Raw genomic sequence first — 25,779 nt, 5'->3', positions numbered from 1 at the left:
AGAGTAAGCCTTTTTAATTCATAAATGTAATGACTGCTTTTAGGCAGAACTCTTATTTTAAAACTTTAAAATGGTGCACATGTTAGTAAAGTGTACTTCCTTCCTTGATTAGAAGTAGCAGAGTACTTCCTCATATGTGAAAGGGCCTAGGCACAATCTGTTCTTCTAGCCTCACAGAAGCCTATCAAGAATGTGATGGGCATAGCTTGTCTACTTGTCTTAACTTCTGATTATTAGAATATATTGATGGTGTCACTTAGAGGGCCATGCCTGGGAACAAAAGGAGTTGTTGCACATGCACACTGAGCAATGGATGAAAAATATTAGCCTGGGTAAAAGCACAGCTTCAGAATAGTTACTGTATTTGTTAAATCATTCACAACTGACTTGTCTTACACTTTTTTTAAAGGATACTATTGTCTAAGTTTAGGTCTTCTTTAAATAGATCCTATCCACTACTATCCACTACCATCTTCACGCCAACACCATAAAAGCTGATTGATTACTATGCACAGTTGCATCAGACTCTGCATGCACCAGATTTGGTAACTCTCCCCCACAGTTTCATGTTACTTTTCAAGAAAGGAGCTTTTAGAAGAGAGATAAGGGGCAAAAAAAAATCCAGCAACACTTTTCCACAAATGCAAAGGTGGCAAAATTATCAACAGTTATTGTGCAGTTTTACACTGCATTGGAAAACATTACTAGCAAATTCCAAGGCAAATTTAAAAGCACAATAAGACTAGCTTTGCAAAAGAGCCTTAAAACACGCTGAGCCCTTGTTTGAAAATTTCCAATAACGTTAAAGTGAAAATGAGTAATTGATTCAGCCTAATAAATATAAATCTTTAATATTCTGCAGAAACAATGTGTTTAAATGTGACAAGGCTATCTAGATGACTGTTTTTATCCTTTGAAACCTACAGTTGCCTTAGTCTGCTCTAAGACAGCAACTACAGAATGAGAATGCAAAAGATAGCTCAGGCAGGGCTAAAGACATTGTTAAGGTGACTGTCAATTCCCCCAAAAATGAAAAGCATTGCTCCTACAATAAAATACTATGAATATTTACCTCTCTGGTAAAGCATCAAGAGTGAGTCTGAACCTTGCTATCCTCTAGCTATACAGCTTCCAACAAAGTCTTCAGCATTCAACATTTTGCTATGGTTCTTCCCACCAGAACCTACATCACTACAAGGCACAGTAATGACATAGGGGCTGGTGGGAGGAACCATTGTGCACAGGCTTCAACAGTACCAGAGGTGTCATTTGTTAAAGATTTTGCTGGAGGCTGAAGACAGTATCAACCAGAGGGATAATTATTCACAGTCTTCTGCTGGAGCAAAGATTTTTTTCTTCTTTTTTTTTCAGGAAGTGATAGACTCTCATTAAACAGAACATTGTCATTAAGCCATACTAGTAAATGCTATGAACAAAAGGAGACTTAGCATAATTAATCTACATATATACTGTATCTACAACCCAAATATAAAAAGAGAAAAGAAAGAAACAAAGACAACTATTTAGAGATTTCCATTTGTTTTCTCTTTGTGCTTTATCGTATCATAAGCTGGAGACACTCAAAATTGTAACAAAAGAAAAGGCAGAGTAGGGTGAAGAACTGAAAGCTCACACAGATTATGAACATGTCTCATCACAACTGAGATACTAAACAGGGAGTAATGGGTGTAAGTGTGCAGAGGGGAGATGGATCCAAGTATAGCTGCATATACAAAAGCATGTATGAATGTCAAATAGGTGTTTGCATGGGGTCAAGGAGGAGGGTTTATGTATAGGTGTAGAGATGCAAGGAGTAAAAGTAGAATAGAAAAAATAGCATATGATGGATAATTAGCAGGGAGAAAGAAGTCACATAAAACGATAGTTAGATTGATGTAATATGGAAAGATCAATAGACAGACAAAGCACAAAACAAATATTAACATTAGACCTAGATAAAGTGTACTTCCATGCCTGTCTCTGTTGATTCTCCTTACCTACATCTAGAGGTAGGTCAGAGTCAAATGCGAGGTTCAAACTGGGTTTCAGTATGGATGACTGCACATTCAACAATGATGTTGATGCTTCAAAGTACCATCTGTTACTGTGAGTGCACATCCCAAATGCCCTCTAAATGGGCAATGTTGTAATGGACTTCAACTGCTGTTTGAAGATTTAACAGCTGGGGCAGCAGGCAAGCAGTCATTGCAAGCATAGCCTAAAAAAGGCACACTTTACTTTTGAGCTCAATGCATGGCATATATAAAGAAGATGTTGAGAAGAACAAAGAAAATATAATAACAGATAAAAGGGAAAAATAAATAAAAATACATGCAAAAATCCCAAAAAGACAAAGTATTTATATGCAAAGTATTAGAAAAAAATATATAGATAAACAAAATAAATAAATAAATGAAATTACACTTACCTACCCACTGTCTGCTTGGCATTTTCCACATTCACATTTCTCATAAAGCACTATGAGAATTTGGCTGTTATGACAGCTGCCTGTAAAATGGGTTCTTTTACTCATGATGCACTGGAGGGAGTCACAGGCGACCTAAATATTGATGGATTGAAATGTCTTTCTGTTCCAGAATAGTTCTTCCCAGTTGCAACAAGAAAGCTAAAAAGATTTGGGTGCAATCAGTCATTCCTAGGCATTTAGGCATTCTTGTGAGATGGTAGAACCCATCGTTTACCTTTTGCAACTCTTCTTTGGTGAAGGGGAAATGCACATATTCTTTGGTGAAGGGGAAATGGACATATTCTGCAGATACAAAGTATCTAGGAGTGTACAGTCTGGAATGTGCTACCTCCAAAAAAATGCAATGCTGGCAATAGCTTCACCATAACCAATACAGCACAACTAAGGTCAATTTCTTCATGTTTGCAACACTAAACATACCACACCACAAAACCTCTGACACTTTTCAAAGATTGTATTGCCACCAAGAAGAGTATAGATGTATTTCAGAACGGACAGAAATGATAGTGGGTGTAAAAGCGCCAACCTTTTTGTTTTAATACTTTTTCCAAATTTCTACTGATTATTTTTCAAGAAAGTTGAACTGGGTGTAAAATCCTGCATTCAAATCACATTTAAAATTCCAATTTAAAGAGGTCCACAAGAACTGAGATGTGATGTTGAATAAAATGTTTTGATTGTGGTTTTCATCTTAGCTTAGTTAAACAGCTGTACAGGCTGTAAAATTAACACTGGATGTATCACACTTTATTAAAATGTATTTCAGATAAAAGGCAGCACCAAAAATAATCTAAATAGAGTTACTCTGAACTACTTGAAGTCTCAAAAAGCAAGCAGTAGAATAGATTATACAACAGTCCAGAAGTAACTTTTAACTATTTAGCAGCCCAAGACGGAGTTGGAAGTAGTAAAACCTGAATCATCATAAAAGTTGCCTTTTTTTATAAAGTTTGTGCCTGCATATGGTAATTTTCTCTAATTATTTATGACTACATCCTTCCTATAATTCAATTAGTTATATAGACTATTAGAAAAGGTTGGTAGCGCTGGTTGATTCCTGAAAATTGTTTATTTGGACTGAGCACTGCTTTCTCTAAACATTATTACTTAATTTGAGGCAATGAGTACATGTGTTATTTCTGGCTCCATCTTTGCTATCGATTTTGATAACTGCTGTATACTGAAAACCTACCAGAAGTCATACCAGATGGTATTGTAAATCAGATGTTGGAAGTAGGGATGGGTGCATTTCCCCCTCAAGGATCATTAAGCGCTATAGAAAACTGCCTCATATTTTCATAATAGAAAATACTAATTTTATTCAAAGCTCTAATTTATCAGCTGATGAGAAATTGATTTACATAAATTATTAAAGTAGACCACTGAAGTTTGTTGCTGCTGCCATAAGAACTGACTTACTAAATAACTAATATGAAGTATAGTTCCTAGAGGATAATGGGGGATTCTATTAATCACTGTCATGCAACAGGAAACACATTTTGAATGAAGGTAATTATGAATAAAAACATGTATTTCCCAGGATTCCATAGAAAATTTTAAACAAGACTAGTTGTTTTCATAGTCACAAAGAACTATGGGAAGGGTTACAAAATATCCAGACTCTTTAGATCTGGCCAATTGGGTAAAATCCTGGTTTAGGCAAAATAATTCACTTATCTCAAATAGCAAACAAGTATGCAAGTACTATGCTACATATGAGGTTTTAAATTGCATAGTAGGTTCAGGCACCTGTTTGTCAAATATTTTAGTTATCTTACATGGCAAAATCAATATGTTTCAAAATGAGATGGTTGATATATTGATCTCAAATGACTAAGTGATTAAAATCTCCAGTTAAGTATAAGCCTTGTGTCACCAATCATTTCAATAAGGAGAGAAGATAAAGAAAAGCTGATGGGTTGCCTTTCAATAAGATTAACATTTCTAAAGTTAGTTGTGTGGATTCACATAGTGTACACACACACACACACACACATTTCTACACAACATTTTACTAATTCATTTAATTTTTAGATATCTATGTGTAAGTGTTTTAATGGTTACGTAATTTGCTATGCAATATATCACTTAAATACCTTGAATTCTGGGCATCGTATATTTATGTGCAATGTGGCATCTCAAATATTCGAAAATCTGTATTGACCAGTTCTGTGTGTTTTTTATTTGCATAGCACCAAATTAAATATACATTGACACTGCAGACTCTGTTAATACTTTAGTTCTCGCTGAATTATCTTTTTGGCCAGTGTAGTTCTTCTGGTAAGGGTTGTATGTACTGTACATTTGAATCTAGTGCCTATATACTGAATGTGCATAGGTAATGCACAAATATTGTTTTTTTTAGGGGCTCTTCAGCCATGGCTAAGTTTATCTGGGCAAGCATGCCAGAGGAAAATATTAACCAACATAGCTGGATTTTTCCCAACTATTATTGTTTTTCTCTGGACAAGCTAACACCTATGACATCTCCATATAACACATTCTTGTTTTACTGTCCTGATAAGTTATACTAAGGTACTAATTCCATTACTATTTAAACCTGCAGGCTAAAGTCTAAGATGAATCATAATTGCATCTAAAAAAGGTTATTTCAACAAATCAAGTATCAAGACTTATAACAGACTTAAAACTTTTAACAGTATTGAAATTGCATGTTTAGTTCAGCTACAGTATATGGACTATACAAAAGAAGCAAAGAATTATGTCATATGGCTAAAGTAGGTGAAATTTAACACATGGCCAATTGGGGGTGGCATAAAGGGAGGAAATACTCTACATAGAGGAGTTAGAAGAATTGCTTTATTTCATTTAGACTAAAGAAGTTTGTACTGGAAGGAATAAAAAAAAAATATCATCTTGATGTTCCAAACATTACTAAAAAAAAAAAACAACTGTTATGGTTCATGAGATAATCATAAAGAAAAGTTTCCCTTACGTTCTTGGAAAGATGTGAAGAGCATCTGGAAACGACTAGTACGGCTGCCTTCGTCTGCCCACATGCGGATTACTCCAAGTCCTGTGCGCAGCATCACATCGTTAGCAACTGTGCTGCAGAATTTAGCTTTTAAATCTTCCACTGAACTGCTCCCATCATAAACAGCTACAAAGTTCCTTTTACATTCGTTTGAATTTTGCATTTCATAGTCCAAAAATCTTAAGTATATCTGAAAATAAAGTACATATTATGAGTGCATCATGGTTATTACACATTGATTGAGCATTCAGAGTTCAATCAGTAAGTACTTCAATTATCTTCTATTCAAAGCAAACCATTTATTAAACTGCACAATCCTTTCATTATTTATGAATAGTGGGTGTTTAATACTTGCAGTAGAAATGTTTCCCAAGAACATCTCCAAATGTCTTTCTTAGAATTAGCACAGATAAATATTATGTCATTAAATATGTAGGCCACAAATATCTTAAAATCACAGAATTACATTTACGTCAACATTTGAGCATTATGACACTTATAGTGCTATCCCACTGCCTGTAAGTAGCCAAATGTGAATTGAGCTGTTTACTGGAGAAGGAATGTTTGGAAAGTTAGGTTTTATATATAAAAAAATGGTATTCATGGGCCAGTGTAGTAAAGTACAGTATAGGATAAAGTTGATCATGCCTTTGAAGTGACACAGTTTATAAAAATTAGCGTGCTGCAAAATTAAAAATATAGTTCCCTTGTAAAGAAGAAAATGTTATACCTACCTGTCCCACCATCCACACTGCCAATCCTTACCCTCTGCAAGTGCAACAATGCACAAAGAATAATTTTATGTATCATTCTTCCATCTATCTAGTGCCTGCTGAGTGCTTTGGTTCCTCCTGCTGACCTATACATTACTACTTTGCTCCTACTGGCTCCTCTATCACTGCAGGTCAATTATACTGCTTAACAGGGTACCAGGATTCCAAGACTTCTCCAAGTCTGTAAGATGAATCAGAATTTCCAGACATCATAGCTCTTGAAGAGAGTGAAGATTGGTGGCATGGGTGATGAGACAGAAATGTATATTATTTTGTCTGTATAGGGGAACTTTTTTTAAATGTTGTGATGAGTTCTCTTTAAGCCCATGTTTAATGTCTGCATACAGCAGAATGTTTAATTCTATGAATAAAACTTGATCTATGAATAGAGGACTCGTGGATGATTGAAAGACCTGCTCCTTCCATAGATCATATTTCAACTGTAGGAGCTGTAGTACAGCCTCTAGAAATGTAAGAGCTGAGTGGTCACTTGTAAAGAGATTGAGGGAAATAATGAAATGAAGAGGGAATGGAATCAGTAAGGAGGGGATGGAATGAGTAGAGAGGGGAGGATGGGTGGGGTCATACGAAGGAAACTAGGTCCTGCCCCATCCCCATTAAGGCCAGGTTGAAGGGGGATCTCAGTCACTTTGAATTCTTGAGAATAGTAGAAAACTGCCCAATAGGGATGAGCTTCGAGTTCGAGTCGAACTCATGTTCGACTCGAACATTGGCTGTTCGCAAGTTCACCGAACAGCGAACAATTTGGGGTGTTCGCGGCAAATTCGAATGCCGCGGAACACCCTTTAAAAGTCTATGGGAGAAATCAAAAGTGCTAATTTTAAAGGCTAATATGCAAGTTATTGTCATAAAAAGTGTTTGGGGACCTGGGTCCTGCCCCAGGGGACATGGATCAATGCAAAAAAAAGTTTTAAAAACGGCCGTTTTTTCAGGAGCAGTGATTTTAATAATGCTTAAAGTCAATCAATAAAAGTGTAATATCCCTTTAAATTTCGTACCTGGGGGTGTCTATAGTGTGTCTGTAAAGGGGCGCATGTTTCCTGTGTTTAGAACAGTCTGACAGCAAAATGACATTTTGAAGGAAAAAACTCATTTAAAACTACCCGCGGCTATTGCATTGCCGACAATACACATAGAAGTTCATTGATAAAAACGGCATGGGAATTCCCCAAAGGGGAACCCCGAACCAAAATTAAAAAAAAAATATGACGTGGGAGTCCTCCTAAATTCCATACCAGGCCCTTCAGGTCTGGTATGGATATTAAGGGGAACCCCGGCCAAAATTAAAAAAAAAAATGACGTGGGGTTCCCCCTAAATTCCATACCAGACCCTTCAGGTCTGGTATGGATTTTAAGGGGAACCCCGCGCCAAAAAAAAAAAAAAAACGGCGTGGGGTCCCCCCAAAAATCCATACCAGACCCTTATCCGAGCACGCAACCTGGCAGGCCGCAGGAAAAGAGGGGGGGACGAGAGTGCGGCCCCCCCTCCCTCCTGAACCGTACCAGGCCACATGCCCTCAACATTGGGAGGGTGCTTTGGGGTAGCCCCCCAAAACACCTTGTCCCCATGTTGATGAGGACAAGGGCCTCATCCCCACACCCTGGCCGGTGGTTGTGGGGGTCTGCGGGCGGGGAGGTTATCGGAATCTGGCAGCCCCCTTTAACAAGGTGACCCCCAGATCCCGGCCCCCCCTGTGTGAAATGGTAAGGGGGTACATAAGTACCCCTACCATTTCACGAAAAAAGTGTCAAAAATGTTAAAAATGACAAGAGACAGTTTTTGACAATTCCTTTATTTAAATGCTTCTTCTTTCTTCTATCTTCCTTCATCTTCTGGTTCTTCTGGTTCTTCTGGCTCTTCTGGTTCTTCCTCCGGCGTTCTCGTCCAGCATCTCCTCCGCGGCGTCTTCTATCTTCTTCTCCTCGGGCCGCTCCGCACCCATGGCATAGGGGGGAGGCTCCCGCTCTTCTCTTCTTCTTTTCTTCTCTTCTGTTCTTCTTCATTTTCTTCTCCGGGCCGCTCCGCAAACCATGCTGGCATGGAGGGAGGCTCCCGCTGTGTGACGGCGCTCCTCGTCTGACAGTTCTTAAATAACGGGGGGCAGGGCCACCCGGTGACCCCGCCCCCCTCTGACGCACGGTGACTTGACGGGACTTCCCTGTGGCATTCCCCGTGACGTCACAGGGAAGTCCCGTCAAGTCACCGTGCGTCAGAGGGGGGCGGGGTTCACCGGGTGGCCCCGCCCACCCGGTTATTTAAGAACTGTCAGACGAGGAGCGCCGTCACACAGCGGGAGCCTCCCTCCATGCCAGCATGGATTGCGGAGCGGCCCGGAGAAGAAAATGAAGAAGAACAGAAGAGAAGAAAAGAAGAAGAGAAGAGCGGGAGCCTCCCCCCTATGCCATGGGTGCGGAGCGGCCCGAGGAGAAGAAGATAGAAGACGCCGCGGAGGAGATGCTGGACGAGAACGCCGGAGGAAGAACCAGAAGAGCCAGAAGAACCAGAAGAACCAGAAGATGAAGGAAGATAGAAGAAAGAAGAAGCATTTAAATAAAGGAATTGTCAAAAACTGTCTCTTGTCATTTTTAACATTTTTGACACTTTTTTCGTGAAATGGTAGGGGTACTTATGTACCCCCTTACCATTTCACACAGGGGGGGGGCCGGGATCTGGGGGTCACCTTGTTAAAGGGGGCTTCCAGATTCCGATAAGCCCCCCGCCCGCAGACCCCCACAACCACCGGCCAGGGTTGTGGGGATGAGGCCCTTGTCCTCATCAACATGGGGACAAGGTGTTTTGGGGGGCTACCCCAAAGCACCCTCCCAATGTTGAGGGCATGTGGCCTGGTACGGTTCAGGAGGGAGGGGGGCCGCACTCTCGTCCCCCCCTCTTTTCCTGCGGCCTGCCAGGTTGCGTGCTCGGATAAGGGTCTGGTATGGATTTTTGGGGGGACCCCACGCCGTTTTTTTTTTTTTTTTTGGCGCGGGGTTCCCCTTAAAATCCATACCAGACCTGAAGGGTCTGGTATGGAATTTAGGGGGAACCCCACGTCATTTTTTTTTTTTAATTTTGGCCGGGGTTCCCCTTAATATCCATACCAGACCTGAAGGGCCTGGTATGGAATTTAGGAGGACTCCCACGTCATATTTTTTTTTTAATTTTGGTTCGGGGTTCCCCTTTGGGGAATTCCCATGCCGTTTTTATCAATGAACTTCTATGTGTATTGTCGGCAATGCAATAGCCGCGGGTAGTTTTAAATGAGTTTTTTCCTTCAAAATGTCATTTTGCTGTCAGACTGTTCTAAACACAGGAAACATGCGCCCCTTTACAGGCATACTATAGACACCCCCCAGGTACGAAATTTAAAGGGATATTACACTTTTATTGTTTGACTTTAAGCATTATTAAAATCACTGCTCCTGAAAAAACGGCCGTTTTTAAAACTTTTTTTTGCATTGATCCATGTCCCCTGGGGCAGGACCCAGGTCCCCAAACACTTTTTATGACAATAACTTGCATATAAGCCTTTAAAATTAGCACTTTTGATTATTCATGTTCGTGTCCCATAGACTTTAACGGTGTTCGCATGTTCGAACGAACTTTTTTCCTGTTCGCATGTTCTGGTGCGAACCGAACAGGGGGGTGTTCGGCTCATCCCTACTGCCCAAGCAGCCCAACAGAACATAAATTGTTCAGTCCTGTTGTAGCCTGTGTCAAAAAGGCATTCTAGATTCATGATAGACTCTAATAACAATGTCAAATTTTTGTAGGGGTCTAGGGAGAGCACCAGTGGTGAGAAACAAATGCTCTGGAAATGTTGTAGGGCGTCTATTTTGGTAGACTTTATGGAACCTATTATTTTAGAGGGTGAGGTGATTTACTGTTGTTTGTACCCAGTCTCTTTAAAGTAAATGTTCATGATATCTTTCAAAAATTGTTCATGAGGGAGAAATGTCCACAAAGAATTCTTTTGATACTTCTGGAATGCTCCATGGGAATATCTCAGGCAAGGTTATTCTTCCTCCACACCAGGCAAAGATGTTCTAGTCAATGCTAATATTGCTCCAATGACTTCAAATGTAGCACCTGCCCTCTGGTGGGATAACATACTGCAGTATGTTACCACCAATTGTACAAAAAGAAAATATGTTATTGAGTAAACTTAAACTTACTCATATCAGTGAGTACATTCTTACAAAAGCCATAAAACAAGTGTGTTCTCATTTACTAAATTTGACAATTGTTTGCGCTTTGTAGCCATCGTCTGATATTTTGAGAATGTATTTCCTTACTTGTGCTGGTAAGTTAATATAGTACTTTCTTTCATTTGAGGACATTTGGAGTCTTTGAAGAGATACACAAAATGACTGGTACTGCATCAGTTTGGTAGGGTAAAGAATAGGGTAAGGGCACATCCATTACTCCTCCCCTGCAATCAAGGGTGGCTTGGAAGTGTTTTTGCATCTTTTCACTTTTCAGCTTTGATGTGACACACCAAAGGAATGTCTCCTTTTTTCTTTTTCACTTATTTTGGTTTTTGCTAACTTGTTCTTCACGGACTGAATGTGGTGCTTTTTAAATGATTGAGTGATCAATCGTACCTTCAGAACGTTCTCCTCTTTTCACATTTTTTTATATTCTTTTATTTTTTAATTTTCAAGGATATATGATTTAATGCACAATTTGTATGTGTTGTCCTGTTATTTTTCTGTGTTGGGATTCAAACACATTGTGGCTCCGGGTATTACCCCAAGGGGCTTCCTAATTGTACTGTTTCAATATATATTTTGCTAGCGCACAAATTTTTAATTTATATGCTTTTTACTTTATGGATATTTGGAGTATTTTGTTGCAGCTGCATTTTGTGAATTTAAGTAATTTTTTACCGTGTTTTGCTCATTAGCGCAGGTTTTTTCCACCATTTCAAAGAAATATTCTTACCTTCCATGAGTCGTCATAGACCATTCCAGCAGTAATCTGGAAAGTATAGCACAGTGGATTCATATTTAGGATCCTATTTAACTATTATGTAGGATTCTCCTGTCAAATGGTGGGCTAAACTTTAATTTAATTAAACAGTAATATTTAATTTACTGGGTTATAACTGAAACATATTTATTATAATAATATAATATAATTTATTTTTTAAATATTAGTAAGTCTTCGTACACTGGACAATTCAAACCAGGATTTGGATGATCTTTCCTTTGTATTGTTTTTTAGTCTTAGGTAGAGAACTTTTGTTCAATTTGTATTGTTTCTAATTCTGCTGGTGAAATTCACATCCCTGTTTCTCAAGGAGAATATTATACATGGTATAGAAAGTTAGGGGAAGTCTGAAATCTTTCAGTAATTGCCAGAACAGGGTTGGAAGGAAATCTTTAAATTAAGATAATTTTTCTAGTGATCTAGTGATCTCATTTTGGAGAGATCTCCTTTCATATCCCAATGTATCCCTGGGAGACAAAGTAAAGAGAAATCTTTCAATGGATGACAGCCAAAAACAAAAACAAAAAAAACACTGATGGGGTTAAACTTTGCTTTCCTTAATCCAAAACTAAGAAAAATAAATTTTGACTAGAGATGTGCTTTTGAAGTAAAATAATCTGCAAAGAACAATAGAGATGTTAGTGCTGACTTCTACTTCTGTAAATGCCAGATGCCCAACTATTGTACTGAACCTTTTGGTTCAATTTTTGAAGTCACTGATTTGATTAAAGTATGCAGGAGAGTGACCTTCCTGATCTGCACACTTGTCCTGACTTAATGACCTGTCAATAGGATTTTTTTTAAATGTCTCCAGCAAATGAACACTCTCCAGCAGATCTTCACACTCTAGAAGAGCTACCATACCCAGGGAATCTTCTGCATCTACCACACTCATGTGTATGTTAGATGACTTGTACCCACTGCATATGTGGTTCCATCCACTGGTCACTATGTAGCAGCCATCAGATAAAACCACAGCATGCAGTGGGGGACCAGGCATCCAAAACACCTTGAAGGCTGTAAGATACAGAGAATGTTTTACATGCAATAGCTGTTCAAAGATGGGACGTGCAGGGTTATAACTCACCCAAACAGCAGGCTTTAAAATAATCTAGCCATACTATAGATACTTTTTGTTAGACCAATGTCGATTCAGTACAGAGTGTAATTATGCTTTTCATTTTTGGATTTCTTTAAGATTACCTGTCAGTCAATAAAGTGCTCATTTATAAAAACTATTCTGAATGAAAATAATATGCTTGTCCATAACAACCAGTTGACAAATGGATTTTTTTTACTGAATGTTGTTTGAAAGATAAACAAAGGAAGAATTTATGAAGTGGAGCATGTTTTATTGGTTTGTTAAGCCTGAAAAAAAATCACGTTTTCTAGCTGTGACTATTTATCAATGTGGCCTGTTGTTATAACATACTTTAAAAAAAACTGACCTTAGACTTTGGTGGAGCCCGAATATACCATTTACAATCAACTGCTTCATTTGCAGACGCCTTTCCTTCCTTGAGGATCTGCATGGATTCTATTATTCCTTCTGGTCCTCCCATTTCAAATTCACAAACTAAATTTAATTCAAGCAAAAATATAATAAAACGTCCTATTAGAGAAAGAAAGGGAAGGTAAGAGAAGGGAAGGGTGGGAGAGGCGAGGATAGATGAGGAGAAGAAGGGAGAGAAGGGGTGAAAAGAGGAAAGGGGAGGAGAGGAATTGCCACAAAATGGCCATAAACCAATTACCTTGAAAAGCAAATTGTGTACCTACCAGGTAAAGGTTTAAGAACTCCAAGATCTTTAAAATCTGGATCTAGTTAAAAAAAAAAAAAAAAAAACTTGAAATGTTATGAATATCTAACAGTTATTATAAAACTATTCACATTTGTATACTGTGTTTTCTATAGGCCCTAATTAAGTATTTAATCAATAGTTTTCTTCCACTCCATAACATTTTGAATCTAGTTAGGAAAAAAGGAACTTGGAATATTATGCATATATAACAATTTATATAACAATATTCACATTTTTATACAATGCTTTTTACAAGCCCCAATTAATGAATAAATCAATAGTTTGCTTCTACTTTACAGCAAGAAAAAAGCAATTTGTAATAATGTGCTAGTTTTTACCAGCTAAGCTGTTTTTTAAACATATTGACTATGAATCTATTTTATGTTGATGGCCAATCTCATATATTAAGTTAGGCAACATCTAGAAACAAATAAAGATCTGGTAGTGCCACTTAGCAATAGTGAATCCTAGTTTAGAAGCACTACGAAATATTAGTAAGCCAGGGAATAAAAACCTGATGATTTTGTGTTTTTTAGACACAGAAAATAGAATCTTTGAACTCTTACATTCCTGTTCTGACAGGAAGAATAGGGAATTAAAGAATTACTTTCTGAGACACTAATCATCCTATTAGCAGTTGTTAGCCTATGTCTTATAAGTTTGCGGGAGTATTCTGGGGGTCTACTGCAGCCTGCTTCTCGCAAAAAGGACTATTGCATTTCTGTGGACTAGTTGTGTGTCATCTCTTATATTATTAGGAACTAAAACAGGATAAGTGAAGATATTGAAATATCCACAATTTATAAAGCAGTATTGGCAATGGTCCATAAACAATATAGACTGATATACCTGATATGACACACTAGCAAAAAAAAAATATTTTTCTGAACATGAATGGGTCATTTAAAGTAAAGCAATAAAACCAAAACAAAAAGTCATAATCAACAACAAAACAAGAGTTATATGAAATTCCATATGTATATACGTTATTTTTAAATGAACAAAATTATAGATACAGCAATATGACAGAGTAGTAGTCTGACAGAGTAGTAGTACTATATAAATAATAATATTTTATTATTTTTAAATTACAGTAGTAGTATTGCTACAGTAAAATTCACAGTACAGTAATTTAGAAATACAGTAAATGCTGACTAAATTTATACCACGTATTGTATCACAAAAGTAAAGCAAATCCCAGAAGCTGTTGAAGATATACATTTAAAGAAAATGATCATGATGTAAATAATCTTTACTCTTTCATTTTAAAATTGTATGTATGCAAGTGTAGTGAACCATGGTCTAAGCAGTTTCTTCCCTATCTACATTAAGTGGGGTTATATCTTGGTTTTAACCAGTTTGAGCTGTTTTAGTCTTGGCAAGATTACTCTAAGCTTGGTGAGGTTGATTGTTTTCTTTGTTGCTTGAAGGAGGTTCCAGTAAGCAGTACAGAAGGGTAAATTACCTAGATTATGAATGTTTATTTGAGCCCACCAATCCCTGAGAAGCTGTATTCATAAGTATGGCTTGGGGAGATGAAAACGTGTTAAGAAACACCTTTGTAGAAACAGGGATTCTCCCTGGGAAGACACATGGGTAGAGGATAGCTGCTTTGGCCATGCCTCAGCCTCAGGTGTGAGCAGAAGGCCCAAAAATCTAAATAGAAGCTGAAATAATTTCCTGAAGGAAACTGGACTCAAGGATCTTCTTGTTGAAGAGTGTCACATAGGAACTGGGCACTGCACTGCAACTAAAGAAAGACTATGACTTCTGATACAAGGTCATATATCTGTCTGGCTGGTCCTTTACTTCTGGCTTCTCTCAAAGGGACTATTACTTTTTCAGAATATCTGTCTTCCATATTTGTGCTATTTTTGGATATTTGGCATCCTTAAATACTATCTATCAAAACTAATATGAGCAATAAAAGTTAAAAGATTAAATCACTGTCCAACTTATTTTTGATCCACTATTAACCAAAGTCCAAACCCTAAAAAATGTGATGCTAGCCCTCTAAGTCACCTGGGTGCCACCTACAACTGCTTAGAGGTAAGGTGGTACTTGGTTTACGTCCCGTGGAAGTTCCAGAGCATAAGGATGATATGTGTAGATGTGTAAGATCACGTTGCCTGCCTCCTCTATCCTCCCAGAGCAGCCTGTATGGGTGTCTGCCTGAATTAGCAGCCGTGGTTGTCAGTGGTCTGTGGGAAGCCAGTTTTTTCACCCCTGCTGCAGAGAGCCCAGGTGTAGAGTGGGGTTTGGGCTTTTTAGTGTGGCCAAAGAGGAGACATTGCCCCAAAGAAGGGTGAAGCCTTGGTAAGACCGCACCATTTGTAATGCTGGTATTACAGCTAAACCATTTAATCTAGCCAGCTTGCATCTGAGTGAATTTTATGCTCCGGCTCTATTACCACCTGGTTTAGAGATGTATGTCTGTGTGTAATGTGAGATTCTTAGGAAGGACAAGACAAATACATTAAAACATGGACATTTGGCCCATTTAGTCACCCATATGAATTGGGGGAGAATTGTGCGAACACTGTTTGTATTTATACATCGGCTGCCCTCACATATCGAGTGCATAACATCTACCACATAGAGACTGCACTATCATCACTTTCTATGCAGCAATCCAACTTTTAATATCTCCTGTTTGGCATACGAGATTATATTTCATCAGTTTAAATAGGATCCTGTTCTCAAATGTCTGCAGTCTCTGTTTTATCTTCAGGACTACGTTTCTACTGAGTGCTTCTTTATATTTGAACTGCTGGTATACTCGCGTCAGCCATTACAGTTTATGGTATATGCAGATCTGTATAGATGGAACAGGTCTTTACCAAATGGGATTGGCCTTCCATCATTACAGTATAGAATCCTTTGGATGGAACACACTTTTACCTGATGGGATTGGCCTTCCATCATCATAGTAGAGCATCATACCCATGTTTACCGTGATTATATAGTGTACAGAACATGCATATCGATTGGCCATGTTCATTTCCATATTTATTGCTGCCAGTGGAGGACTTTTTTAGGTGGTAGTTATGTTGGTATGGGAGGGATGTGGGCAGTAGTGTAGGGGGGAGGGACTAGTGGAAAGCCTCTGATGCTTGGAATACATTTTTTTCTCATTATTTGAGCATTTTTTATATATTTTTATACCTAACTGGTTTATATTATATAACATATTTGGTATCCTAAGTTCGTGTTGCATTTTCCACATTTTCTTTTCTAATTTTTACCATGTTGTGGTGGCACCCACTTCTAATATAGAGTCAAGGCACCTTTAATTGTAAGTGGATTCTCCTAATCATTTACAGTATCTCATAACAGTGAGTACACCCCTCACATTTTTGTAAATATTTTATTATATCTTTTCATGTGACAACACTGAAGAAATGACATATAGCTACAATGTAAAGTACTGAGTGTACAGCTAGTATAACAATGTAAATTTGCTGTCCCCTCAAAATAACTCAACACACAGCCATTAATGTCTAAACCGCTGGCAACAAAGGTGAGTACACCCCTAAGAGAAAATGTCCAAATTGGGCCCAAAGTGTCAATATTTTGTGTGACCACCATTATTTTCCAGCACTGCCTTAACCCTCTTGGGCATGGAGTTCACCAGAGCTTCACAGGTTGCCACTGAATTCTTCTTCCAATCCTCCACGACTTCACGCTCCTTTCCCAGTTGATGCGTCATACAGAGAAACGCAGCATAGGGTGGAGCTGAAGGACCTGACGTCACCACATACCAGCTGGCTGGCTCTCGCCGCTGCTGAGTTTTTCGTTTGAATTTTTTTGCCTGGATCATGTTTCTCAGGATGTCAGCTGTTCTATGAATTGACAATAAAGGATGTTTTTTTAAAACTCGTTGCACTAGGAAGCACCCTTCTTCCTCTTTTCTTGCTTATCACATGTTACGAGTGGTCTCTGTAAGGGGGGTCCTACTTATCTGGTAAGCAGCCTCCTTTTACCTTTGCTGAAGTATAGTGAATTGTGAAGACTACAGTTGAAGGTTCCTTTTCCCTGTGAGAAACTTGACCCGCTAGATGCTATTATAGAAGGACACTATCTAACCTCAGGAATAGGCTCTCCTTTGGTTTCACAGAAGATGATGAAGAAGATGAAGACAAGAAGATGAAGAGAAGAAGATGAAGAGAAGAGCGGGAGCCTCCCTCCATGCCATCATGGATGCGGAGCGGCCCGAAGAGAAGAAGGGAAGAAGACGCCGATGCCGCGGAGGAGATGCTGGATGAGAACACCGGAGGAAGAACCAGAAGAACCAGAAGAACATTTTTGACAGTTTTTTAGTGAAATGGTAGGGGTACTTTTGTACCCCCTTACCATTTCACACAGGGGGGAGGGCCGGGATCTGGGGGTCCCCTTGTTAAAGGGGGCTTCCAGATTCCAATAAGCCCCCCGCCCGCAGACCCCCACAACCACCGGCCAGGGTTGTGGGGATGAGGCCCTTGTCCTCATCAACATGGGGACAAGGTGTTTTGGGGGACTACCCCAAAGCACCCTCCCAATGTTTAGGGCATGTGGCCTGGTATGGTTCAGGAGGGGGGGCGCTCTCTCATCCTCCCCCTCTTTTCCTGCAGCCTGCCAGGTTGCGTGCTCGGATAAGGGTCTGGTATGGATTTTTGGGGGGACCCCACGCGTTTTTTTTTTTTAATTTTGGTGTTGGGTTCTCCTTAATATCCATACCAGACCTGAAGGGCCCGGTATGGAATTTAGGGGGACTCCCCACGTCATTTTCTTTTTATTTTGGCCGGGGTTCCCCTTAATATCCATACCAGATCTGAAGGGCCTGGTATGGAATTTAGGGGGACCCCCCACGTCATTTTTTTTTTTTTTTATTTCAGTTCGGGGTTCCCCTGTGGGGAATACCCATGCCGTTTTTATCAATGAACTTCTATGTGTATTGTCGGACCGGCAATTCATTAATAGCCGCGAGTAGTTTTAAATGACTTTTTTTCCTTTGAAATGTCATTTTGCTGTCAGACTGTTCTAAACACGGTAAACATGTGCCCCTTTACAGGCATACTATAGACACCCCCCAGGTACGAAATTTAAAGGGATATTACACTTTTATTGTTTCACTTTAAGCATTATTAAAATCACTGCTCCCGAAAAAACGTCCGTTTTTAAAACTTTTTTTTGCATTGATCCATGTCCCCTGGGGCAGGACCCAGGTCCCCAAACACTTTTCATGACAATAACTTGCATATAAGCCTTTAAAATTAGCACTTTTGATTATTCGTGTTCGTGTCCCATAGACTTTAACGGTGTTCGCATGTTCGAACAAATTTTTTGCCTGTTCGCATGTTCTGGTGCGAACCGAACAGGGGGGTGTTCGGCTCATCCCTACTCAATAGGGATTAGGTCTGGAGACATGCTTGGCCAGTCCATCACCTTTACCCTCAGCTTCTTTAGCATGGCAGTGGTCGTCTTGGAGTTGTGTTTAGGGTCGTTATCGTGTTGGAATCCTGCCCTGCGACCCAGTCTGCGAAGGGAGGCGATCACGCTCTGCTTCAGTATGTCACAGTACATGTTGACGTTCATGGTTCCCTCAGTTAACTGTAGCTCCCCAGTGCACTCATGCAGCCCCAGACCATGACATTCCCACCACCATGCTTGACTGTAGGCAAGACACATTTGTCTTTGTACTCCTCACCTGGTTGTTGCCACACATGCTTGACAACTTCTGAACCAAATAAGTTTATCTTGGTCTCATACCACAGGACATGGTTCCAGTAATCCATGTCCTTAGTCTGCTTATCTTCAGCAAACTGTTTGCAGGCTTTCTTGTGCATCAACTTTAGAAGAAGCTTCCTTCTGGGACGACATCCATGCAGACCAATTTGATGCAGTATTCTGCGTATGGTCTGAGCACTGACAGGCTGACCTTCAACCTCTGCAGCAATGCTCATACGTCTATTTCCCAAAGACAACCTCTGGATATGGCGCTGACCACATGCACTCAATTTCTTTGTTTGGGAGGGACGTGGCTTGGCGCTCAGCGGAAATGGACGCAAAGTAGAGGAGCTCTCCACAACCGAGGCTCATAATCCCCTTCCAGCCCATTTGTTTTGGCTATGGGCAAACGGAACAAGTGTACTACAGGTCCCAGCCAGCAACGATCTCTCTGTGTGCTGGGAAAGCACAGTATTCTGGAGTTATTTAGCTCACAAACCCCACGGACGAGGGGCCGCACTGGATCCAAGATGGCATCGCTGCAGCACGAGGCAGACCCCAGTGAAGACTCCCTGTCAGCTTCGGAGGATCTAGTAAGTGACGCAGATTACACAGATCATCCACCGTAGCTATCTGAGATGACATAGATAGCTGCAGATACAGTATACAAAACACCTTCTCATCAGCTATAACTGATTTAAAAGCTCAATGAGCGACTGACCAGCACAGAGAGAGCAGAGGCTAAAAGAGATAGGGCAATAGAGCATTTGGGGACTGCTGTATCCACCCATGCCACTCACTTTATTCAAGTCAATAGACACTTGGAGGACCTTGACAACAGAGGAAGAGGGCAAAACATTAGAGTCAGGGGGATCCCTGAAAATGTAGAATCTGCCCAGATCAAACAAGCATTACAAGCTGTTTTCAATGAACTCCTGGAACGTCCTAAAGACATTGACATAGAATTTATTAAGGTACACAGGGCACTGAACCCACGCCCATCAGACACAGCACCACCGAGAGATTATATTCTGCTTACAAAGCTTCTCACTTAAAGAAGAAATCCTGGGCAAATCCAGAAGGAATGATCAAATCATCTTTCATGATCATCCTATCTCCCTATTCCAGGATCTTTCCCACATGAACCTCAAAAACAGGCAAGCGCTGCGTCCCCTGCTGGAGGTCCTAAGAGAGAAAGGGATACCATGCAGATGGAAGTTTCCCTTCGCCCTCAATGCCACATACCAAGGCAAGCAATACTACCTGCGACTACCAGTGGACATCCCAACCTTTTATAAGCAGTTGAATCTACCACTGATTGACCTACCTGAATAGTATCAGAAATTCAGGATTCCTACGCTCGGCTCTACACCCCCTCATTCCCCACAAGCCTCTCCTTCAAAACCCCCTTATCCAAGAAATCTAAATTCAACAAACATACCAGCCTCAACTATGGCAAATCCCCATATTCTGCTAAAGGATTCCGGTTCCAGGACAATACTTGAGCAGCAGGAATCAATGTCTGATTCAGTTCTCCCTATTCTGTGGATGTTGTCTACAGATGAAAATATGTTCTACTTGTTTCACCCAAACACTGGTAAAGGTAAGTTTTGGAATTATTTTTTTGGTTAAATGTTGTTGGCCATCTGACTATTAGATGAACACCCCCCATTTTAACTTTCTACCTTGGAAACTGCCATTCTTTACTTGATGCTGTTTCTCAGCTTTATACAGGCATACCCCACTTTTAAGTACGCAATGGGGTTTATTTACTAAAGCTGGAAAGTGCAAAATTAGGCTCACTTCTGCATAGAAACCAATGAGCTTCTAACCCCAGCTTGTTCAATTAATCTTTGGTAATAAAACCTGGAAACTCATTGGTTTCTATGCAGAAGTGAGCCTGATTTTGCACTTTCCAGCTTCAGTAAATAAGCCCCATTGTGTACTTAAAAGTGGGGTATACCTGTATACTGGCAATTGTTCCTATTGAGATTCTCTATCCAAAGATGACACCTAGTGAGGCTAACCGGTACTACAACTGGATTTTTCCAACCAAGCACAAGCAGCTACACAAGCAGCTACAAGTGACTTACATGCAGAATGGCTACAAAGAGGACACTGTCACTCAAAAGGTGTTACTAAACATCTAGCTAAGGCAGTATATCTCCTCACAAACATAGACAGCTGAGCAATGCTGCATAGAAACATCTCAGGATTTAGTGTACCTTGGTATCTTTTCCCCATTGGGGCTCTGGTTAATGGGAGGGATCACTGAGGGATTGCATCCCTGGGGGCCGGAGGCCCAAAATGGGAGAGAATACAACCTCACTAACCCATTTTATTTATGCTGTTATGTTTTCCATATACAGGGTGGTGTAGTTGTCACCATGGTGGATGAAATGTTAATATAAACAGATAATTGTGAGTTTAAGATAAGAAGGTATGTTTATTCTTTAATGTTGCCAATAATATTGAAGGAGAGTGTTATTGTATAATGTTACCTGGGAGCCGGGTGAACAAGTCAGCCCAGATCCTTAATCAGTGAGCTTGGGATTCCCAAGCTACTTGTCATTGTTATCCTTGTTGTCATTGTTCTTCATTTGTTTTAAGCTAACTTTGTGGGGACTTGTCCGTGATACTGTAAATGCAGAATTTAAGGTTGGAAGGGGCACATTTGCTCTTTTTAGGAACTTTACTATAAAGGCCGTGGAACATATCTTGGAGAATCCTCTGATATAAATACTAATACTTCTACAGTGAATAGATATATATTTCCTTTATATCTCTGCTGAGACACCTCCCACTGCCAGCGGACTACGTTCGGCCAAACAGCTGAGCGAGTAATCCCTTAATTCTCTCTATTCTCTAAACCCAAATGTATTATTTATACAAGAAACCCATTTTAAAACAGGGGCAGTTCAAAAACTTGGAGATAAAGATTACCCCCAAATCTTTCATGCTACAAACCCCGACTCCAAATCCAAAGGGGTTTCTATCATGCTACATAAAAATGCGGGCTTGGATATCCTACAACAATATGCAGACCGGAATGGGAGATTCCTGTTTCTCAAAGGTCAGTGGGCAGGGACACCTATAACGCTGGCGAACATGTATTTTCCAAATTCTGTCCAAGTTTAATTCTGCTAACATATGGTTCAGGAATTAAAGGGTTTTGCCCAAGGCTGCATCATATTGGGAGGGGACCTTAATTTATCACTAAATCCATCTCAGTATACATCAGATGGCACCTCTAGCTTACCTTACAAAAAACTAAAGAAAACTAAAACATTACTGTCCTCTCTCATGCTAGTAGATACTTGGCGCACAGTCAACCCCACGGGCAGAGATTTCTCATATTTCTCGACTTTACATAACAAACACATACGCATAGACTAAATTTTCCTATCACAAAGAGATCTCCCACTACTGCAATCCACAAAGATCGGCAACAAACCTCTCTCAGATCATGCACTTATTTCTCTGACTCTACAATCCCCAACTAAGCGTTCAAACAAAAACATGTGGAGGCTGAACCCATTCTTACTCACTGACACACAAGATCACGGAAAAGTATCAGAGGCAATAAAAGCATATTTTCATGAAAATGCATCAGATGAGCTTTCCCCATTGACCATATGGGCAGCCCATAAATGTGTGATCAGAGGGGAATTTATCAGAATGGGGGCCAGAAAAAAAGGGAAGCTGAAAGGGAATTGAAAGAGCTGGAGGCCAAAATAAGCAACCTAGAAGCCCAACATAAGTAATCGTTGGCTATTGGAACAGCTGATGAACTGTTAGATTTACGCGAACAGCTACAATCTATACTAAACTTGAAAGCACAGAGAATCTTTTTTCTAAAAAAACGTTTTTTTCTATGAACATAGTGATAAAACTGGAAAATTCCTAGCGAAAGTACTGAAAGAGGCACAATTATCTACAAACATATCGCCCATAAAAAACAATCAATTGATCCATGAGACTGAAAAAATTGACCAAGTTTTTCATAAATATTATACTGAACTGTATAACCTACCACAATCACATAAACCAGCTGAATTGATTGGGACATGTCCTTAATTTATCAAGCAATTCCTTATAGATAGCGGGTTACCCATACTATAAGAACAGGATACCCAGCAGTTAGAACTACCAATAATGCCCTGTACACACGATCGGACATTGATTGAACATTCCGACAACAAAATCCATGGATTTTTTCCGACGGATGTTTTGCATACACACGGTCGCACAAAGTTGTCAGAAAATCTGATCGTTCTGAATGCGGTGACGTAAAACACGTATGTCAGGACTATAAACGGGACAGTAGCCAATAGCTTTTGTCTCTTAATTTATTCTGAGCATGCGTGGCACTTTGTGCATCGGAATTGTCCACACGTGGTCGGAATTAACGGATTTTGTTGTTGGAAACATTTATAGCCTGCTCTCAAACCTTGTGTGTCGGAAATTCCGATGGAAAAAGTCCGATGGAGCCCACACACGGTCGGAATTTCCGACAACAAGCTCCAATCGCACATATTCCGTCGGAAAGTCCAACCGTGTATACAGGGTATTACTGAAGATGAGTTAATACAGGCCATTAAATCACTTAAGCCAGGAAAAATCCCAGGCCCAGACGGTTTTACCGCACACTTTTACAAAGCCTTTACGTCACTATAGATCCCACACCTCCTGAAAGCCCTGAACTACCAGAGATATTGCAGAAGATTTCCTGAGAGCTCATGTCACAGTGTTACCCAAGCCAAATAAAGACCCATTGGAATGCTCCAACTATAGACCAATCTCGCTTCTTAACATAGATTTAAAATTCTTCACAAAAGTCCTAGCAAATGGCCTACAGCCGCTATTACACCTATTGATCGGTCCAGAACAGGTAGGCTTCATGCCTGGTAGGGAGGCCAAGGATAATGTGACAAAAGCCCTAAATCTAATTCAAAGGGCACACTCCGACGGCTTTGAAGGCATGCTTCTCTCCACTGCCAAGGAAAAAGATTTGATCGCGTATCGTGGGAATATTTCCATGCATGTAAATTACTGGCAAATATTATTTTTTCCTTTCTAAACTGTCACTTTTTTCTGTAGTACATTGTACAGCAAGAATGACAAAGTAAACAAAAAAATTGTGGGGTCCTCCCCAAAATACATACTACAACACATATCCGTGGTCTGTTATGGATATAAAGGGAGAACCCTTCATTTAAAAAATAAATAAATAAAAACACATCAGGGTCTCTCCAAAATTCATACCAAACTTTTTCAGAAGAAAAGCCCTTTCAAAGAAGGATCGAAAAAAACATAGCATAGGTATAGCATGTGTTTTACAGAATAGGCGCCTTTATTGCCCAGTAGAGATGGCCCGATCACCCCCCGTTCGGTTCGCAACAGAACTTCTGCACAGCGTAAAAGTTCTAACCCGAACGGTGAACCCCATTGAAGTCTATGGGAGCCAAACAGGAAAAATCAAAAGTGCCCATTTTGAAGGCTTGTATGCAGGCAACTGGCCATAAAAGGGGTATAGGACCCGGGTACCCTGGGGGGACATGTATCAATGCAAAAAAGTTTTTTTTAAAACAATAGTTATTTCAGGAGCAATTATTTTAATGAAGCTTAAAGTGCAACAATAAAAATGAAAAATTCCTTTAAATATAGTACCTGGGGGTCCCCTTAATCTGCCTGTAAAGTGGTCTGGTATGGATCCTAAGGGGAACCCCACACCGTTTTTTTTTTAAATGGCATGGGGTCCCTCCCCAAAGCACCTTGTCTCCATGTGGATGGGGAACAGGGCCTTATCCCCACAACCGTGGCCAGTGGTTGTGGGGGTCTGTGGGCACGGTGCTTATCAGAATCTGGAACCCCCTCTATATAACTGATACTCATTCACATGAGGGGCAGGATCTGGGGACCCCCTTATTAAAGGGGGCTTTCTGATTCAGATAAGCCCTCTGCCCGCATACCTCCACGGTTGTGGGGATAAGGCCCTTGTCAAAATGGGGACAAAGTGCTTTGGGGCGGGGGTGGCAGAGCAAAGCACTCAACCCCCCACGTTGAGGGAATGTGGCCTGGTATGGTTAAGGAGGGGGGCCGTTTGTTCACCCCCTCCCTTTCCTGCCAGGCTGTATGCCCAGATAAGGGCCTGGTATGGGCCACGCCAATTTTTTTCTTTTAATTTTTCTGAAGGGCCTGGTATGGACTGGGGGGGACCATGCATTTGTTTGTTTGTTTTTTTACTTTTTTTGCCGGCATTTTGTTATTTATTTTTTTGCTCAGTTGTCAGCGGGGAAAACTATTGACAGATGATGACTCATCGGTTGTTAAGGACGCTACAGCCGGCTTCCCAGCCCCACTCCTTAACAGCCAGCCTATACTGTGCCCAGACTGGGCAAATCTTTGCCCAATTAGGGTGCAAAATGTGCAGCCAATGTTTGGCTGAACTGATGCTCGGGCTGAACTGTTCACCCAACTCTATTGCCCAGTGACTGCTCCATGCACTTGTACCACATATAGTATTTGTATTAGAAGGTGATAAGAGGTTGCTGCAATCATTGGTGTGACCTATGAATATTTACACATCATAAGTTCAGCACAGACTATAGCATATGCATTGCACATATTTTGTATTATAAACCTGATGCATTTGTGAAACTTTGCAAATTAGTGCTCCTGTGGACATCAGATTAGGATATTACAGTGGCATAATATCATTATGAAATTGAATTAACTTTTATGGGATACAGATCATGCCTTAATGTTATTTATTGTTGGGCCTTTGTCAAATATATATGCAGTATGGTTTGCTTTGGACTGTTCTCATGTACAAGGTTTAACGTGGGCTTCATTGCTTTGAGTAAATAATATAGAATTGGAGCTGAGTGAATAATTGCAACGTCATGGTCAAATACCTATACACATGCTTCAGCATTTCACAAAGATTTGATTAAAGCAAGCAACTAATTATTTAAACCTCCATGCCAAACCTACATGCATATGCA

The 25,779-nt window shown here is 40.1% G+C and overlaps 1 protein-coding gene across 3 annotated transcripts in view; it reads right to left on the bottom strand.

Moving 5' to 3' along the window:
* Positions 1–25,779, bottom strand: part of NETO1 (neuropilin and tolloid like 1) — a 265,344-nt gene that overhangs the window by 55,982 nt on the left and 183,583 nt on the right. For 2 of the 3 annotated variants that reach the window (XM_073631261.1, XM_073631260.1), the window contains exons 5-7: positions 13,044–13,085; positions 12,716–12,879; positions 5,445–5,673 (exon numbers count right to left, since the gene is read on the bottom strand). In XM_073631261.1, the coding sequence (XP_073487362.1) occupies positions 5,445–5,673; positions 12,716–12,879; positions 13,044–13,085 (435 nt within the window). The remainder of the gene's footprint in view (positions 1–5,444; positions 5,674–12,715; positions 12,880–13,043; positions 13,086–25,779) is intronic. The other variant, XM_073631262.1, reaches the window with a different exon arrangement.

The sequence above is a fragment of the Aquarana catesbeiana genome, linkage group LG05, assembly GCF_042186555.1.
Source record: "Aquarana catesbeiana isolate 2022-GZ linkage group LG05, ASM4218655v1, whole genome shotgun sequence".
NCBI classification, from domain to species: Eukaryota; Metazoa; Chordata; class Amphibia; order Anura; family Ranidae; genus Aquarana; species Aquarana catesbeiana.
The sequence above is the reverse complement of the archived record's forward strand: the minus strand, read 5'-3'. Positions and strand labels throughout refer to the sequence as shown.